Source organism: Platichthys flesus, chromosome 1 (genome assembly GCF_949316205.1).
Source record: "Platichthys flesus chromosome 1, fPlaFle2.1, whole genome shotgun sequence".
Classification (NCBI taxonomy): domain Eukaryota; kingdom Metazoa; phylum Chordata; class Actinopteri; order Pleuronectiformes; family Pleuronectidae; genus Platichthys; species Platichthys flesus.
This window is the reverse complement of record NC_084945.1, coordinates 26,832,057-26,851,575: the sequence shown is the minus strand read 5'-3', so window position 1 is coordinate 26,851,575 and position 19,519 is coordinate 26,832,057. Positions and strand designations below refer to the sequence as shown.

Below are 19,519 nucleotides of genomic sequence, written 5' to 3'. Positions count from 1 at the left end.
AAGCCCTCTGACAAACGTTCCCCCTAGTTTCCTAATGATACTCCAACATGTTCCTCTCACAGCTCTCCACCCCCCACCCGTCGTTCTCTTTTCCTGCGTGCATGTGTGTTTTTATAGACAAGGGGTCACCAGTAGTCAACTCCCATTTAATTCGCTCTCTCCTGCCCCTCCGGCTATTTACAGCACATCCAGTTGTTTGCACTCTCACGGTATATAGCTCCGGCTCAAACTTTGCTTTTGCCTTCATATGTAGAAGCTGATTTGTTGAGAAATATAGCTTTTTACTTTGAATTCTCTGTTGGACTTTGGGGGTTAGTGGAGGTCATCCATGTTTCGGCTCTGGAGGACAAGAAATAGAGAAAAGAAGAAATAATGCCAATGCTGGACCGACCCTTGGATTCTTCAAGCACCACATCAGGGAGATGGGAGTTATTCAAAGATCCATAAAGAGGAAATGGTAACAGAGAGAGACAGAGAGAAGAGGATGGCTGCCTTTGGAGAAATGAACTTGCTGTCAAGGTAATAAGCAATGTGTGAACCTGTTAACTAGGCGTATTCTCTCTGACCTTAATTTAAACTGGGGATTAGCCATCTCATCACAGTTCTTGGTGAGAAGCCAAAGCTTGTTTTGCCTTTGGCAAACTCAAAAGAAGGATTGGAAAGAAAAGTAGCTGCTCATTCCCTCGGAGAAAGCTTTGCATATATCCTTTGGCAAGGAACTTGAATTGATTAAAAGGCTAATTTATTTGGACCGACTTCAAGAAAAGAAAAACACACTGCATTTACATGTATTACCGTAATGGATTTGGATCAGTTCTACTGCTTAACCCAGGAGCATCGTGTTTATCTACCTGAATCCAGCTCTTCAAAGGACCCAAGAACTTATTGATAGTCTCCGTCCTCGCAGGCAATGGAGCTTCGTAAGAGACTTAAGCGGAACAAGCTAAAACACAAGTTTGGCCTTTCACAAGATGCACCATCTGAGGGGAGATGCAGCAGTAACATGATGTTGGGGACAGCAAGATCTCATGGCCCCCAGGAGGGGGATAGAAGGAACGTTTCTCTGTTTGGAGGATCAGGGACTTGTTCCGGTTCAGGCAACCCCCAACGGTGGCCTTGGGGACTGCGTGTTTCCATGGCAACAGGGCTGTTTCTGGCTGTCCTGCTGGCGGGGACTCAGGCCTGGTGCGTTAACTCCTTACATGAGAATCTGCTGTGGTTCTCTCAGCTCATGGTAGGAGTTGTATTATTTGTACACACATGCACACACATATACCAAAATTGAAAATACTTGGTATGTCCCCTGTTTGCTTTAATGACATCATGCACCTGATTAATTTGGTATTATGCTCATATTCAGGTTCATTATTTTAATATGGATTATTGCTGCTCTTTTAGTCTCTGTCCGAAACACTTGGTTTTAACTCCCGTCTGTCTCTTTATCGCCTTTTCTGTTCTGATTGGTAGTTGCCTCCTTCACATGTTCTTTTTATCTTTGTTTGACTAACTGCATGATAAAAACGTTGGGTCATATGGTAAATATTTGTAGTTATTCTCGAGTCTTATGGACTACTCAAAGTGCTTTATAGTGCATTTTTTTGCCCCATTCACACACATTGTAAATACAGTGTGTACATACAGTGCATCTCTGTACAGCACTTTCTCTTTGAGAAAGGGTAATGGTGTGCTTCAGTATCTTGCCACAGTGATTGAACTGCTGACCTTGTTAGAGAATTGTACTTACTTGATTCTTGTTTAGGGTTTTTATTCTCAATGTTGAATGCATTAATTGTAGTTGCTTTGATAAAAAATGTCATCTAAATCAAATTTTATGTAATACAATGTAAAGAGGAAGACCACGCTGCACTATTGTCCTGTCCACTGATGTGGTGTTTTAGGAGCTTTTTATATTTTCTGTTGAGAGAGAGGGGATACTTTTTACCTTTTTAAATCTTTTACATGCACAAAAAACCTACGTAACAAACTCGAGGAAAGAAAAACTGAAAAAGCATCTTCTATCTCCTTTAACAATGGGTAAAAAACCCGATGACCCATGCTATCCCAGCTTGATTTGACCACGTTCCAAAGAGCTTTGGGTTAGGGTTAGGGGTTTTCTATGTCTCTGGAAACAATGCTGAACCAGTTTCTGCAAAGCATTTTAGTCACCGTAGTTAAGCCATGAATTGATTCTGAGAAAGCCCCTGATAATTCCTTGACTGGTCACACAGACATTTGCATTCTCACATACAGGCCCTGTGGAGAATGTCAGGAGACTTTCCGATCAGTGTTAAGAGTTCAGTGCATGTCTGAAAGCAGCTGAATGGACGAGTACTTGTAGAATATGGTCCGAATGGAAGAGTGCATTAGAAGCTAGTTTATGGTAGTTGTTGTTGCCTGGTGCCCTGCATGTGCTTGACTAACTGACTAGTTATGATGATATTCAGGACATCTAAGACAGGAATCAGATGTCCTTACTAGTTAAATTCATCCATCAGTTCCTCTGAGGGATAGAGATATGTGTGTAGGCGTTGGGCTACACGCTGCATGGAAATTTAAGAGAACATTTTCCAAGCAAATTATCTTTGACCATCATTTGTGATGTATTTTCCAGCTTAATATCTTTATTTGTAATGCAAATTAACAATATTTGGGGCTGTCTCCCTATTAGTCATTTAGGCAACATAGTGTTGTACCAATTTTGTGTCCATTAGTGGTTTTTCATGGTCTTTTTTAAATGAGGGATGAGCTGTTTTTTTTACGAGTCATAACTGGAAAAAGAATCACCTCAGTGGCATCGTAATAACACTTGATTGTGTATTGGTTTTTAAGAAGCACATGTCAATATCAAAGGCAATGACTGCATTCGTCTGTGGAGTGACAACAATTTGACTGAGACCGAGTTTAAATTGCATAACTCTGTGCGAAAGAAATATCACAATAAACAAATACCTTTTGTGAAGCCCAGCCGTAAAAGCTATTTTCAAAGAGAACATGATATAAATACTCTGCAGCTGGTTGTCAACCCTGTGCTCCCTCTTTTGACCCCCCCATTGGAAACAGTGATCATGGGAAGTCAAACACATAAACACAAACATAGTGCTAACTGTCTTATTGTTGCAGATTACGATTGTATTAGCTGCTTTGGCTCTATCTCTAGTGGTTTTGTCATGTCTTGCCAGGATATCTGTTTTCCATATTACAGAGAACAGAAGGATTTGGTATCACTCTGACAATTTCCCCCTTTTGCTTTCAGGAAGTGGAGCGGGAGATTTCCTTTCGAACAGAGTGCGGACTGTACTATTCCTACTACAAGCAAATGTTGCAGGCCCCGACCATACAGGAAGGTATACACATTACAATATGTTTGTAGTGATGGATCATTTTCTACCTTTACACATTATTCACCAATATTAGCAGGTATAAACGTGGGTAAACCCCTAAAAGCTTCTGTCATGCTGGACATCAGGAACATCCAGGAAACGGAGTAACTCTCAGACCTCACTGTCTTGCCAAATTAGCACGTTCACCCAGGTGACATGTTTCCATCACTGCCAAGCTGATAACAACCAGTGTCTATTGCAATGTCAATTGAGTGATTTTAGTGAATTCTATCCATTCCCATGGCAGACAAAAGCCAGATGTTAGTTTGTTCTTTGACCAGTGGAAAAGGGGCTTTACAAAGGTAACTTATCAGTATATCTGAGGCCAAGAAACACATCATCAATGCTCTACATTATCTTATCAGGTAACAGGCTTCAAAAAAGCTCAGACTTCTCATATCATCAAAGTTCAGGCCAAGGTAAACAGCGCTGTTTGATTTGGCAAGATTTACATCAGTGAGACTTCAGTCAGTGGAACATGAGTAAACAGTATGTTTGCCAGACACACGCTTCCTCAACTCCATTCTAGAAGCCTTAATATTAATGGTATTATTTCATATTGTCATGCTTATGCTGTTATCCCATTTTTGGACATGCAGATTTAGCCTCTGTACTTTTTGGATCATATACAGTTGTTCATCTCAGCCCTCTGTTTTAAATTAGATTATATTAGTTGGTTAAAAAGAGTAACTTAAGCAAACAGTGTAAGTCAAACAGTCAATCAGCGTCACAAGAGGACAATGACAGTATAAATATAGATATTTTGAGAATTGGTACTTTGTGACACTGCTATAGTTGTAACCATTACTATATCTCAGAATGGCCAGTCTAAATTTAAAACGGATTTTACACGGATAAAAAAAACAGATGGTTGTCTTGACCTACTCCTACAAGGAAAAATAAACTTTTCCCCTCCATTATCATACAAGACCAATCAAATCACTGCAGTTTCTCATGACGCACAGACTGTTCTGGAATTAGTCAAATTATTTGGTTCCCATTATCATTTAGAATTCCTCCTTGAAAACAGGCCTAATTTTCCACTGAGCCAAATAACTGAGCTGTAGGGTAGTTAGAGGAGGAACTGGCTGACCTCTCCCTCTGTGTCTCTCTGTGTGTGCTTCTTCTCCTTTCTCACTCGTTACACAAGCGGGAGGGACAGCTGAAGTTTGAAGTATTGAGAGTAAGGGAGGGAGGTGAAAGATAAGGGGATGGAAAAAGTGAGGTGAGGATGGAAGATAAAGAATAGATGAAGAAAACAACAGTGTTTTAGAAGCGTGGATGAGGATAGGAGAGAAGGATAAGGATCAACATGGTTTAGTAAGTAAGGGAGCAATGGGTGAGAGAAGGAAGGAGGAAAGCAGAGGGATGTAGAGAAATTGGCAGTGGTTGTGTACCCACTTTGTCTATGTAAAGCAGTGATGGTGCTCATGGTCTTACATGGCTCAAGAACACAGCAGGGATCAGGCTGACACGTCCCAGTGTGCAGCAGGAAGTCAGCTCGCTGCTGCTACTCTGCTGTCGCACTTTATTTCAGTCAAATTAAATACATTGCAATGATACTGCACCCAGTTTCCAATTTTAAATAATGATGCCAGTCTGTGGTGGCTACTGCTCATGGCAGGATAATGCCATTGTTAAAGAATCATTCTGGATTATTTCAATTAGGCTTTTTCCCCCCCCAGTTATTCGATAATACTAAAATGTATCTCACCAAGTTCTGTATTTTCTGACATAGGGTAATGCAACCGAGTACAGTGCTACAGGGTTTCTGTTTTTGCAGCATTGCAATGTCTACTTTGTAATATTTATCAACAATATAGATATTACCACACTGTAACAAAACTGCAAACACAACCAACGTGGAAATGATAACCGATCTTACCTACTGTCTCTAACTTTAGTTTATGAATTATTGTGGTGTTTTGAGGTTTAGTCTTCAACAGACTACCTTCTCCGTTCCTTTATATCTTGTGTTATCTGTCTTAATTTCATTTATTATAGTCTTAAAAGTCTTACATTTACACTGTTGAAAACCCTTGTAGAAAAGCTGTGATATCACACAAGATATATATATATATATATACAAAATATATATATATATATATATATTAAAACATATTTTTGACCAGATGGGGGCAGTGGAAACACTTTATAATCTTCACCTTAACTTCATGCAGTGAACTTGTTTGCAAACAGTTACAGATAAAGAGCTTCATTAGCTCTCACACTGAAATTTAACTTAAAAGTTAAACTAAACAATCAAACTCAAACACTGGTTGGAAGATGTTCAAAACTCCCTAGAGCTGTGCTCATTCTCTCTGGGCCTCTCGGAATAGATATTGCTTACAGACCGTTAAAGGATCTTTGGAAGAATCTCCTCTACTCTGGATCTCCTTCAGAAAATTGTTCATTTGTATGATGTCAGTGGAGGTGGTCTTGCTTCAGGCCACATCCGCCACAAAACACTGCAGGACACCCTGACACGTACACCGATGCTGTATTTCTTTTCACTCAATGGTGTGAACCCTCTTTTTATTTGAGAAAAAACAGCACAACCTTGCTTAGCTTTTTAAATCAACAAAGCAAGTGATGTTTAAAAGCTTTTGAGGTTGAATGCACTGATGGGTTCAGACGTTTGATTTGCTTTCAGCAATTAAAGAATTAAATCGGTGCAGAATAATCTTTGGGATTAGTGCTTGACAGAAACAGCTCCGCACTTTGAGAAACATTCATACCCTTTCCTCCCTGGTTGTCACAAACAAATAATTGTTGTCTGTCTATGTCACTGAGGCATTTTCAAAGTGTTTTTGTGTGTGTGTTCCTAGGGCTCTCTGATTTGATCCATGACAACTTGACAGAATCCAAGAGGACCATTAATCTCCTACAGCGAATGAATATCTACCAAGAGGTCTTTCTCAGTGTTCTCTACAGATTGCTGCCCATTCAGGTAACACATCACTCAGCTGTCAGCTCTTCACAACAGGCTTGTAAAACACAAAGGATTAGAGTAATGACTGCCACTGTTCCAATGTGATTGACTGATTGATTGTTTCTGTGGCTATTCTTGTCATGTTGGCTCATGCCATAAAGCTTCCCCCTTAATGAAAAATGTAAACGAATATCACCATTGTTTAAAAAATATTATTCCTAATAATATTAACCCACCAAGTTATGTCTAGTGCCATGAATCACAGACATATTAGGAGAAAGTCGGGTATTAGAGGTGCTGTGGCATTTTAATCTTTTCTCTAACATAGCATGGCATATTTGCACTTGGGGAGAGTTGGAGGAAAAGGTTTCTGTACTGGCACATCAATTAACTGAGGAACAGCCACTGCACTTCTTCACGGATCTCACTGTGTGACAAGAATGTCACGAAGTGAAATATCAGACTAAGCTTTGAAAATGCCACAGTGCTCCTGAGTGCCTGATTCTGTCACAGAAGACACCACCCTGTGTGATCGTTTACACTGCCTAATGAACCAATGCTCTTTCTCCCTCCTTCTCTCTGTGTGCGTGTGTGTGTGTGGTCCAGTCGTATCTGGAGCCAGTGTATTTCTACATTTACACAGTGTTCTCGCTCCAAGCGGTGTATGTGATCGCTCTGTACCTCACAGCATGGCTCCTCTCTGGTTCCTGGCTGGCTGGTGCGCTCACTGGGGTCTGGTACATCCTCAACAGGTAGGTTATCCGCATAAGATGAGGGTTTATATCTTCTTATTTTAGATGGCATTCCGGTGAGTCATCCCAGCTTGACAAGCCCTTCAAAATCTCACAATTCTGTCTGTGTAAGCCCTATTTAAGCTGTAGTATCAGTGTAAGTACAGTGTATCTAGACAGGAGACTGGCATTTTAACCATGTGTCTGACAAGCTACTTTCTTGTAATGCCTTTTTAAAACTAGCTAGTCACAGTATTCTGATTATATATCTGTCCCTCCATCTTTCTGTATGTGAAACGCATGTCTTGTGACTGTACTTATCGGCTTCAAACTTGCTATGTGTGTTGTTAATGGCCCAGGGAAGTGCAATGTTGAGTTTGGTGCGATTTGGAACTGAGATTCAGTCAATATTCATACAAATTTGATAAACAGGCGACCAGCACTCTGTTGTTGGCCGGGTTCGGCGGCACAGTGTACCTTCTGTGGACTGAGTTGAACATAACTTCTTCTACGTCCTCAGATAAACTACAGCAGTGATTGGCAACTGGGTCAAACCAGGCATTAAAATCTCTGTGAGATAATTTTAATTATCTGATAATTTTTATCTCACATATTGGACTGATACAGACGCAGATGGCCGGACCCCTGGGGTGTTCTGATCTTTGTCATGGCAACACAATTCATAGAATCACTTCATGTTCATGAAAAACTCCTTTTGGCAATTTGTCTTCAAAGTAAAATCACAATCTTAGTTTTGTTGCAGCAATGCTCTATCCTGCGCAGAATAACTTAGTTTTTATTTAAAAAAGTTGTGAACTTTAATCTGAATATCTTATCGATTACTTGACATCAGTTCAGCAAATCATTCAAACGCATGTTTATGAAAAACATTGATTATGAATTCTGTACTGCAGATAAACCAGGTAGGATGAACACAAAGTTTTCTAACTTCAGTCTGCACCATAGGCCGTTTATAAAAAAACTCTGCTCACAAGGTCCAGCACCTTGTGAGCAGGTGCACACATAATAAAAAGTGATGGAATATATAAATATAATACACCCTGGACTGTATCAGTGTTAATTTTGGCAGCTGTTTTTGATTTAGTCTTAGTCTTTTGACGAAAATGCATTTTAGTTTTAGTCACATTTAGTCATATTTATCCTTCTTAGTTTTAGTCTAGTTATAGTCGACTAAAACAAATTACATTTTGCAGCTCGGTAGAAACCAACTGCAGCTTCTGCTCTGATCAAGAAGCTGCGGCGCTGATCTCTGATCAGCTGAGACCAGAGAAACTCTGTGTTTTCACTGTTTCTATAGTTAAGAAGCAGTCAGTCATTGATTGGCTGCTCCACGTGAACGCGCTCTGCTTTCACTGTCTCCCTGAGCGAGTGCGCGAGTCGGGGGGCGGAGCTACGGACCGCTGCGCTATCTGGGAGCGCACAGACACACACACACACACACACAGACTCACAGACTCACTCGCCCGCTCCTGATACTTCATGACGGCCTGATACGATAATGTTAAAAAAATTATTGTGACTTAGTCAACCACCAACATTTTCGTCTCGTCTCGTCAACGAAAGTTAAAAATAGATTAGTCATAGCTTTTATTTTCAAAGATCCGTTTTCGTTACGTCTTTGTCATGGAAAAAGGGTCGTTAACGAACATATTTCGTCATCGTTTTCGTCAACGAAATTAACACTGGACTGTATTGACTTTTTAACAACTACACAGGCATGAAAGAAGACGGATCAGTAGGGTTAATTCCCTCAATGTACTAGCTGTGTCCTGATTAAGGGGTTTCTACCTTTGGCCTACAAAGGACACTGTAAGGTCCACAAAGCCCGAACCAAAATTAGATTGTCTGATCTATAGAGGATTTGCCCGAGTTGAAGCCATATAATAAAAAGTGATGGAATATTGAATAACGGCTGGAGGAGGACTCACTAATAGAAAGGAATCATTTTGAAGTATCTCTACTGTGCATTATGTCTTACTGCAGGTTTTATAGAAGCAATCCAGAGATAAGTGTCTTACAACTTTAAGAAACTTAATATCATTACTTCAGGTACACTTTCCCAAAACAAAGTTATTGTCTGACATTTACAAGAATGTTTGCGTGATTTACATAATTTGATCAACACTTTCACTTAAATATCTGACGACTATCCGACTGTTTACTTCAAATCCTGGATGTGATTAATACATTTTCAATGTGTTTCACCCAGTTCGATCGGTTTGCATGAACTGATGGATGTGAGGTGTATTCTTTACAGTTTTTTTTCAATTTTTTTGCTGTAGAATTTATTCAGTGTTTATCATTCGTAATCAATCCTCATTATTGTGCTCCAATGATAACTTCCTTTGAAAACGTTCTACCTACTGTTTAAATCACTTTAAAGCTGTTTTAAAGCTTGATTGTTTTAAAGTTATTGTAATAACTGCCTATTATATTGATGTTTTTCTGTATCATTTTTCAATTCTGTATACTGTGTATGGGAGCTGTCAAAATAACAGTGTGATAGTCACATTTAATTCTGAGTTCTTATTTATAAAGAAATCAATTCAATGAATCACTTTGGTCACAAACTCCTTTGAATGAGGTCATTTTAGTAGATGTTCGTTTTATGTTAGCAGCAGTGAATGTTTTTGAAGATGTGTTTTCTTGGAGGATTCGTTCCCCTCATGGTTCAGAACTGAAAACACATCGCCCTAAAAAGCAAGTCCTTCTGAATGATGAAAATCCAGAAAAGCAGTAGCATGTGAGCAGAATATGAATTCAATGAAAGCCAAAACTTAACTTTGATTTGGACTGTGTGACTCAGGCTGCAGACCTCAGTAAATGACATAACTGATGAGAAACTTTATTGGATTCTTAATGATTTGGTCTCATGTAGTGTGAACTGGGTTAAGGACTCAGATTCATGTTTTAAATGACTCTGCCTGCGGCTATAGTGCAAAGTTCTATTCCATGATTGATGACACAGAAAACATATTAGATAAAGGTGTGTAAGCTGTTTGAATTTTTAATGAGCTACGCTACACCACCAGCAAACCTTTCAAAAGTGCTGCTGTTGAGCACTTGGTATTATTACTGGTAATGTCACTGATTACTGTTAGTTGAGTAGGCGAGAGGTACATGATGCAGTTGTTCTGAACGGATTAAATCTCCAAACACTGTAGAAAGTGACATTTACATGTCTTTTTTGATTTTTGATTATAAAGCTGCTCTGGGTGCTATAAAAATACAAGGATCGTTTTTAACTCTGTGGAAAAATACTCCCGGCCTCGCAGGGTAAACAAGCTTTCAGGACTTCCAACGAGACAGTCACACAACTCGCTATTACAAGACAACTTGTAGTTCTTGTGTTTCAAAAAGTGTTCCTATTATGTTTGGAATATATAAATAATATAATATATTAGTAACTTTTCTTCTTTTTTTTTCAGATTCCAGGCTTAATGCTAATGTCAGCTAAACTAGCTTCATATTTAGAGTGGAGTCAATAATCTCACTCGAAAAAAAGAAAGAAAGAGAAAAAAAACTTCTTTATTTAATTGCACTTTTCAGTCAGTGGACATGAAACTTCTTTATTTTTTGTGTGAGCTGTTTTTGGAAATAATTTCTGAAACCCTGCTGGCATTTGGTATGCGGGTTATTTGGATAAAGAGGCAAGATTTCTGTTATATTATATATATATTTCTCCTATAAACAGTGCAATGCAGGAAAAATTGATTATTCGTTTTTTCTTGCTCTTACAGTAGCAATTAGTGAATAAGCAGTATGCACATCATCTCAACCTTATTTTGTTTTTGATTTCCACCATCCACCTTTTTCTGCAACCCTCCTTTGCTCCCTCTTTCTCTCCTTTCAGGGTAGATACCACTCGTGTGGAGTTCACCATCTCCCTCAGAGAGAACTGGTCTTTGCCCTTCCTAGCACTGCAGGTCGCTGCTATCACATGTTACCTCCGGCCTCAGCTCACTGCCTTACAGCAGGTATGCATGCACACACACACACATCACACACACACACGCACATACACACACACGCACACACACACACACACACACACACACACACACACACACACACACACACACACACACACACACACAACCACATGTGCACAAACAAATCAAAGTGATTGACCCACCTCATGGATTGGCCTGGATTTTGCACACTCACCCTATCAGCTCAATAATATGCTGTTTGTAACGCAGCCAGCAGCACAGCTTGAATGAGTTTATATGTCATTAGTGTCCAATTAAAGCTTCTAACCCAGGTCGGTTTGTGTGTGTTTCCCTTCTCAGAAGGTGATGGTGTGGTTGATGTATGTCACAACATTCTGCTTCTGTCTGACGTGGCAGTTCAACCAGTTCATCCTACTTGTTCAGGCCCTCATCATATACACCCTGGACTGTATCGACTTTTTAACAACTACACAGGTATGGAAGAAGACTGATCAATAGGGTTAATTCCATCAATGTACTAGCTGTGTCTTGATCAAGGGGTTTCTACCTTTGGCCTACGAAGGACACTGTAAGGTCCACAAAGCCCGGACCAAAATTAGAACGTCTGATCTATAGAGGATTTGACCGAGTTGAAGCCATATACTTACATTTTAAAGTATACTCTTCATTTGTCGGCTGCCTAGTTGCTCTGCTGTGACGCTATTGGCCTTCAAATGCAGCCTCTAAAGGTTGTGGACCCCATATTGGGACAGAGTGAGCCACTGGGACCCAGTTATAGAAGTTGAATGAAAATTTAATGCAGAGCACACAAGCCAAAAAAGGCTTTCAACCCTCTGGGTCTATTTCCACATTGGTTAGTCCATAGCACAATGGAAAGTTTCTTGATACTTGTTGTTACCTGCACTCAACAAGGCAAGAATCAATCTCAGCTGTTAATCATGACATTTCACCCAAGTTTTATAGTTTCACATAACTAATCAAAACCAATCTTAACAGAAAACCACTTGAACGAACATCAGTGTGATATGAATAACATACAATGACAAATCCAGCTTAGAGTAAACTTTGTTCCCTGTCCACTTTGATCTGATCAGCCATCAGATGGTGATCGAGATTCTTCGACTTCACATGTCGTATCTGTTTATACACAGTCGATGCATCACATCTACACAAGTTGGTATACATCACTGTGTGTGTGTGTGTGTGTATGTGTGTGTGTGTTGTGTGTGTGTCCTCCAGGTGACCACTCTGTACCTTGTTCAAGTGTGCGGTCTGCTGAGCGTGTGGCTCCTTCAGTTCTGTAACTCCATGATACTGGGATCACTGGTCCTGAGCTTCATCGTAGCTGCACTCTTCATCAGACACTGCCAGGTTAGTGTGTGTGTGTGTGTGTGTGTGTGTGTGTGTGTGTGTGTATAATGAGTACTGGGGAAAAGAGAGTTTGAAATGAGAATAGACAGGAATGGGTAACATGGAGAATTAATGTAACCCTGAAGGTGAGTCAAAGCCTCACAGAGGAAGATCCAGACAGGAGTGGTAGCTTGTTTACAGATGGAAGGTTAACCTACATTGACGTGAAGGGGTCTGTGCTGGAGAAGATAATTCAAATTTGTACGTCGGAAAATCATTCTCCTGCAAGGTCTAAATGTAATTTCGTGAAATCAGATCTTATCACAGTAACAATTATTGAAACGTTTAACGTGACAGAATTAAAGGGAAGTAGAGAGAAAGATGAAGGAAGGGTAACAATCTGAAATGAGGAGAGAACGATTTCATTCCTGGAAATACATTATTTGTGTACTGCAATAATCTGCTCTAATTGGGAAGTGTGTGCAAATGACTTTACACTCCCACTTGTTACTCGACTTTAACAATACCAACCTGCGACCTGACATGGACTTGATCCTCCCCAGCCGGAAAAATTTAAATGTATGATACACACAAGTATGCAGAGCATCAGCGCTTCACATTCCTGACAACAGACTGAACTTTGACAGCAGCCAGTCACAGTGCACATAGCAATGCAGATTGGCACTTTATCACTTTATAGCAAAAACTTTTCAGGTTGGCAAAATTTGAATCTTTTGCTGGTTTGAATAACAAAAATCTTTAACGAGACGAATGTTAAATTACCAAAATTACAATTTTGCTGCCGCCTCCTTAATGTGCAAGCTGGTGTCTGTGCTCGGCCAAAAATCATTTGTGAGATTGACGATACTTCACTCTGCACCATTCCTCTAATATCACAGTAGCTCATGAAAAATGACTTGTCCAAAGTAAGTAGGCCACAGGGGTTATTTCAATGTGTCCAATACATATTTTACAAAGACGTCACATCTTCTGCTGCTCATCTCCTTTTCAGGTATTTAATGGCTGTGATAAAATAAATAAAGGTTGTTCCTGTCTACCCAGCCAGCAAAAGTGTGAACATAATTTACACCACTAAACTTTATTCATTCCTTTTGTCAGAAATGTCAACAGCTGCTGACAAGTGGATTCAGGAAACCATTTACAATTTCATGCAGATTTGATCAAATGCCAAAGTTTGACAGTGGAATAACATATCGAGTGGACCTGATTCTTTTGCTTATAAATCTTTTAAAGGCTGTGACATTTTTGGAAGATAATAAATGCAGTTTTTACTGAAATAACTTGCACTTTGAAGAGAGTATTATTTATACAAAGTTTAGGAGCTGGTCTTGACTTATTGGAAATCAATTTTAAAATCAATGGTTGTTACGACAGAAACTGAACTGGTATGCTATTAATAAATGCATGGGCTATACTCATTGCTAGCTCCTTCACGTTCACCTGCCAACATTTAATTCAGTCTCTACAGCGTATGCAGTTTGCTTGAGGTGCAGGCAGACTGTCTGAATAGGCAGGTTATGGATTTCTCATGCTTTTAAGCTGAACTTCCTGACGTCTTTCCCCCCCACTCGATCTGTTGGGGCGTCGCCTTCAGCCACGCCAGGCTACGCTCTGGGACAACTGAAATGGTGTCTTATGGTTTCTGTGCATAAGTGATGGGAAAGTGTCCCAGTGAACAGTGAAGTAGAGTCATAGAAAAGAGTCTGTGCTGTGGGTTACTTTGGTCAGTCATTTCTTGACTACAAGTCGGCTTAATACAGTAAATAAACAAACAAACCTCCAGTAGTTAATAACAATTGCAAAGACTTGAGACTTTCATGTGACTTTTAAAACTCTTTCCACCTCTGAGTTAGAATGTATTATATGGTTTATAAGTATTCTAAATCCTCTGAATATATCAGGTTAGCCATGCAGTGTTGGTGTTTGATATCTTGATTAATATGGAGATCCACGTTCCTAGCACAGTGTGTGTGTGTGTGTGTGTGTGTACGTTTTTCTACATATCAAACAGTACTGAGAACATAGCAGATGCACTGACTCATTTCTCGTTGCTGTCTGATTCTGCAGTCTGGACTGAAGACAGGAAGCCCGCTGGCTCGTCTGGGCAAACTGCTTCTCCACACTGCCATGGTTCTTCTCCTCACCTTCACCATCAACTACCTAGCCAAGGTGCCGCTCTTCTGCTTCCCTGCTTAAATGTTTCATTCTCTTCTCTTCTTTTAATACTCCAACTTAGCCTCTTCTTCCTCTCTGTGCCTCTCACTTCTTATTATGGGATTTCCTTTCACTCTTCTTCTCCCTCCCTCTCTCCTGCATATCTCCTCTTCTTTTATTTTCTTTTTGAGCTCTGGACTTTTCTTATCTCCGTCCCCTCCTGGACTTCCGCTGCTCCTCCCTCTCTTACTTTCTTTTTACTTGCTGCTTCACCACCCTCGTCTTTCCCCCTGTTTCACTACATTCTCTCCTCTTCCACCTCCCTCGACCGCAGCCCCATGTCCTCTCCTCCTCCTCCTCCTCTTTCTCCTCATCCTGATGTATCTCAAGCTTGTAGTTGGGACGTGAGATGACCATATGATCAGCAGCTTTATTTACTTATTTATACATCTCAGTGCTGATCTTCAGCCCTAACAAGATGACCTTATCTCTGTGTGTGTGTGTTTACAGCAAGTTCTTCAGCTCAGATCAGACGAGCACATCTTTAAATTCATCAAGTCAAAGTTCGCCTTGGGGCAAACAAGGTATGAACACACACACAAACACTCAGCAGTGCCTCTGTTCTAGTTACCAGCCACACAACTCTCTTATAAAACCTTGGCACAAGGACCTGCTCAGACACCTCACATACACAAAGTCTGCGCCATCTACCTCTTGACTCGATCTAGCTTGACTGTATTATTCACTAAGCACCGGTGTTGTAGCACCTGGAGTGTTAGTGTGTGTGAATAATAGATGGCAGGGTAACGCCAGCAGGCCTCCCATCAATCAGATAGTGTGTGTGTGCGCTGAGCAGCTCAGCCACTGGAGAGCTGCTTTGGGGTGGCAGATAACACAGCTCACAACCCAGCGCCACACAACTGGCCCTTCAATTATTCAGGAGGCTTGTGGGAAATGCAGTGCTTACTCCGTGCTCTATCTCTGCCTCTCCCTCCGTCGCTGTGTCTCTCTTTCGCTGAGACTCCTTTCTTCTCTCCATCCGTGTCCTTTTGTTTTTATCCCTCGAGTTTTGTTCTGCCTTTGGTGAAATCCCAATTCTCTGTTCAATTACTTATCAGCACGTCGGTGTATCAGAGGCAGTAAAAAAACAAAGGTTTATAATAATTCCCATTCAGTCCCTGTTGAGATGTGTTCCGTTGATTTGGACAAGGCACGTTTGTGTTACTATTTTTGTCATCTAACAGAGGAAATAAGGAGGTGTGGAGGGTATTTATTGATTGTTGTGTCACTGTTGTTTTCGTAGAATTCGATTTTTGCAGGTCTGTCTTCAGCACTTTTTTCACCTCTGTCGGATTAGGAAAGTGTTTGTGAGACCACAAGTTATGATTCAAGATTGTGTTGAAGAGTTTGGACATGTTCTTCATTGTACATAGATAACTGACTTGTTTTTATGTGATTGAGGATGATGAACAAAGCCAGGATGCTTAGTTGCTGTAAGGCTGTCGTAAAAAAACATCTGTAATTGTTAATGGAGCAACAATTCATTTTTGCCAAAACTGCAGGTCTAAGGGTTAATGTAGAAAACTAGGGTTGGCAATCCTGGCAAGAGCAGACTATAATTCGGGAATATGCAACTGATGCATCCCGTCCCCTCCCATTGGCCCTCTCATCAAAGCCACGCCCGCAAAACACATGAACGTGCACTGAGTGACAAGTGCCAGCAGCCGACTTTTCTGAGACCTGCTTGTTAACTTCTGACCATCGTCTCTCCGGTTGATGATTCCAGTCGTGTGCAGTGAGAGCACAGGCTGGGTCCACACATGCAGGCAGCTCAGTCAGAGACAGACAGGTACGCCAGCCAATCGTTTAAATCGGTTTAAAGTAGAATCCCATGTGAAGCAGGCGTGCAGTCTACAGAAATTCAAGCTTCGTGAACTGAAGCAAGAACTGACGGTGCTCAACACACTTACTGACGGACCAGTGATCACCACAGGAATCACAGAGAAACAGAACCAAAAAGTAGACCACTGATAGATCCAGCTGTTGGAATATAAATTCTCTCGGTCCTACCAATGACATGCTCATTTCTTTTGTGTCCATCTTTCCCTTTGTTTAAATCTATTCCTCCCTTTCTCTCACCCCCCACCCTGAATGCCAACCCATTTTGTCTTTTTCACCCCCCCTCCTGTAGGGATTTTGATGCCAGTCTGTATCTGTGTGAGGAAGCCTTCGGCGTGCTGCCCCTCGACACACTGGAGCGGCTGGCTGGTACGCTCCTGCTGTATCCCTACATCCTCACCCTGCTGCTGCTCAGTGGCATGCTGGTGGTGAGCGCATTGCAAAACCTGAGGTAGGTGATGGCAGGACAGGAAGTGTCGTCCAACACTGGATCCTGCATGTGTTTGAAGCTGCAATATGGTATCTCGCTTATATTTCCAGAAATCTCTGACTGTTGTATTTGGCTCAAAAAATATCTCAAGAACTGTACATATTTTTGCAGTCACACTTTTCTTGTGTGTTTTGTTAAGGGCCCAAAATTGTGCAGTGTCAAATTTTGTGCTATTTGGACACGTGATACTTTCAGTTTTGATCAAATTCAAATAACTAGGTGACCTTTTAGCAGCAGCACCTGGGATTCATCCATACGAGTGGACTTTTTCAATCAAGTCACCAGTCACCGACTGATTCTCCAGTTCAGGGTTCTGAGTCGATCTTCGCTGAACTTTGAATAAACAGGTGAACAGCTATGTGTGCAGTAGTAGCGGTGGTGCATCTTCAGTCTTCTGTGGACTGAGTCCTGCAGTTGGTCTGACGTACCACGGTTCAATTACTGCAGGTCACTTTCAAAGTGCAAGAAAAAATCTGCTACCTGCAATAACACAGGCCAAGAAAACAGACCATTGTAAACTGGCAGATTTAGAACAGGCACTGCACTAATAATACAAATACTATTTAAAGGAACGTGGAAGTTAAAGTAGAGCCCAGATACTTGATGGAACTTTTTGCAATATGCGATCTATATTCTAAACACCACACATCAGCTGACATGCACGTTATTAGCAATGCAGAAGGAATCACAGAATTTAAATGATGTGCACAGAAATTCGTATTTATTTACAAGTTAATGTGAATCCTTAGCAGAAACTGAGGTAAAGAGGTATTGAAGAGTAAATGAATGGAAAATGTCAAACCTTCCAAGGACTTTCAGTGACGCACAGGACGTGACAATGGCTGTCAGGAGGCAGAAACCCTGTCACAGTGTTAGTCACCGTCCCCTGTTCCCCCCCCACATCACTGTGGCGATGCTACTGTAGCTCCATGCCGTGTTAGACATTTTGCCAGCTGCCTCTCGAAGCTGCATTTGCCTGTGGTGCAAGGTGAGGGGCCACAGTGAGCCAAATACATTAGCATGTCAACTCACCCTCTGCTGTAGGAGGGCTGGAATACTAACCTCAATGAACAAAGGGCTATTCGCCAATTCAGGAAATTAATTTAATCCTGTTTACCCCACCTCATGTAGCAGGAGGAGCTAAGCTGGATTTGTATTCAAATGGAAGCCGACGTCTGTCCAATTCTGTGTGGGACGCCAAATTGTTGGAGTGACATCACCGGCCTAAGGCCTTTCTCTGTTTCTCTGCGGACTCCTACACACAGTTGTAGCTGTGCATCATTGTGTGTCTGTGTGCAGAGCGGCCACAGAAATCTAAACAACAATGATTGAAATCTGAATAACAGCGACTGCAATCGGAATATTATCAATTCCACCCACCTTCCCTTCTGCTGCTCTCCTCAAGCGCCTGGCTGTAATGTTTTATGTATCGCTGCTGTCTCTTCTCTCCCTGACGTTTCTGTTCCTCAGCAGGGCCAAAGGAGTTTCAGTTGAGGAGAGGAAAGGAGCAGAAGGGCGCATGGTTGCTCTCCGTCCAGATGTGGCCTATAATGTGTTGCATACGCTTTTCTACGGTCTCCTGGCTATCAGCACTATGAGGTGAACACACACACACACACACACACACACACACAGATCATGTATATCTCAGATGCACGGATGTGAACATATTCCGGGGTGTTCACAATGGTTTCATTCTCAGGCAGGGACTTATCAAACAGTTCCTCCTGACAAGTTGGTTATATGCAGTTGCTAAAAAGGGCCACTTCTATGCTTATAGTCTGACTATTCCCCCCCGATCAACCTGCCACACAATCCTGCAGTGCTGAATTTCTCTCCCTTTACCACTTGTGATTGGATCTCACGCAAATGAACACATATGTCATTTTTCGAGTTCAGACCAATTGAACCAGTCTGAGTTTACAGATGTGTCCGATGTCACTGGCTTGTGTGTGTCTGCATAAGAGAGAGAGGAGTCAGGAGGTGCTGAGCCAATCTCGTGCAGTAGCAGTAAAGACAGATTTTACAAATTCAAAAAAAAAAAAGGTGTTAAAATGTTTGCTAAAAAACACATCAGCATATGGGCAATTATAAGAGTAAAATAGGATCAGTTAGTGAAACTCTAGCGGGACAGAGGATGGCAGCTGAGTGGCCCAGACCACCTCTGAATGTCTGATTGTTATGGCTTAGTTTGATGGCTTAGCTCACAGACTAGTTATTGTTATTGCAGCATGTTTTTAGATATGCTTTAGGAGGACTAAGAATGTATTTGGCAAATAGTACACTATCTTTGGTAATGTTGGCAGGATTTAACAAATCAGCAGGCATTAGCCTTCTCTCTAAGAGCATCCTGGACTGTCCTCCACCCAAGTTTTTAGCAGAACAAAGGAATCATTTATCATGCCTGATTACCACCGTAGTTATTTAGCATACTCATACATACTTAAGAGTAAAAAGACACACTGTTTAACCCACTCCTTACATATCTGGTCATTTGTATTTTTTTTTGCAGAAAAATAAATGAGCATCTCTCGAACTAAATCACATGACCTTGGTTACATGAAAGCAAACATTCTTTCCTTAAGAGA

The 19,519-nt window shown here is 41.1% G+C and overlaps 1 protein-coding gene across 2 annotated transcripts in view; it reads left to right on the top strand.

Moving 5' to 3' along the window:
* Positions 1–19,519, top strand: part of dpy19l3 (dpy-19 like C-mannosyltransferase 3) — a 51,278-nt gene that overhangs the window by 6,997 nt on the left and 24,762 nt on the right. The window contains exons 1-11 of one of the 2 annotated variants that reach the window (XM_062390246.1): positions 196–1,234; positions 3,254–3,344; positions 6,209–6,330; positions 6,919–7,064; positions 10,918–11,041; positions 11,357–11,491; positions 12,257–12,388; positions 14,456–14,557; positions 15,053–15,126; positions 16,734–16,892; positions 18,405–18,530. In XM_062390246.1, the coding sequence (XP_062246230.1) occupies positions 911–1,234; positions 3,254–3,344; positions 6,209–6,330; positions 6,919–7,064; positions 10,918–11,041; positions 11,357–11,491; positions 12,257–12,388; positions 14,456–14,557; positions 15,053–15,126; positions 16,734–16,892; positions 18,405–18,530 (1,535 nt within the window). In that variant the 5' untranslated portion in view covers positions 196–910. Of the gene's footprint in view, positions 1–195; positions 1,235–3,253; positions 3,345–6,208; positions 6,331–6,918; positions 7,065–10,917; positions 11,042–11,356; positions 11,492–12,256; positions 12,389–14,455; positions 14,558–15,052; positions 15,127–16,733; positions 16,893–18,404; positions 18,531–19,519 lie in introns of those variants that run through there. The other variant, XM_062390254.1, reaches the window with a different exon arrangement.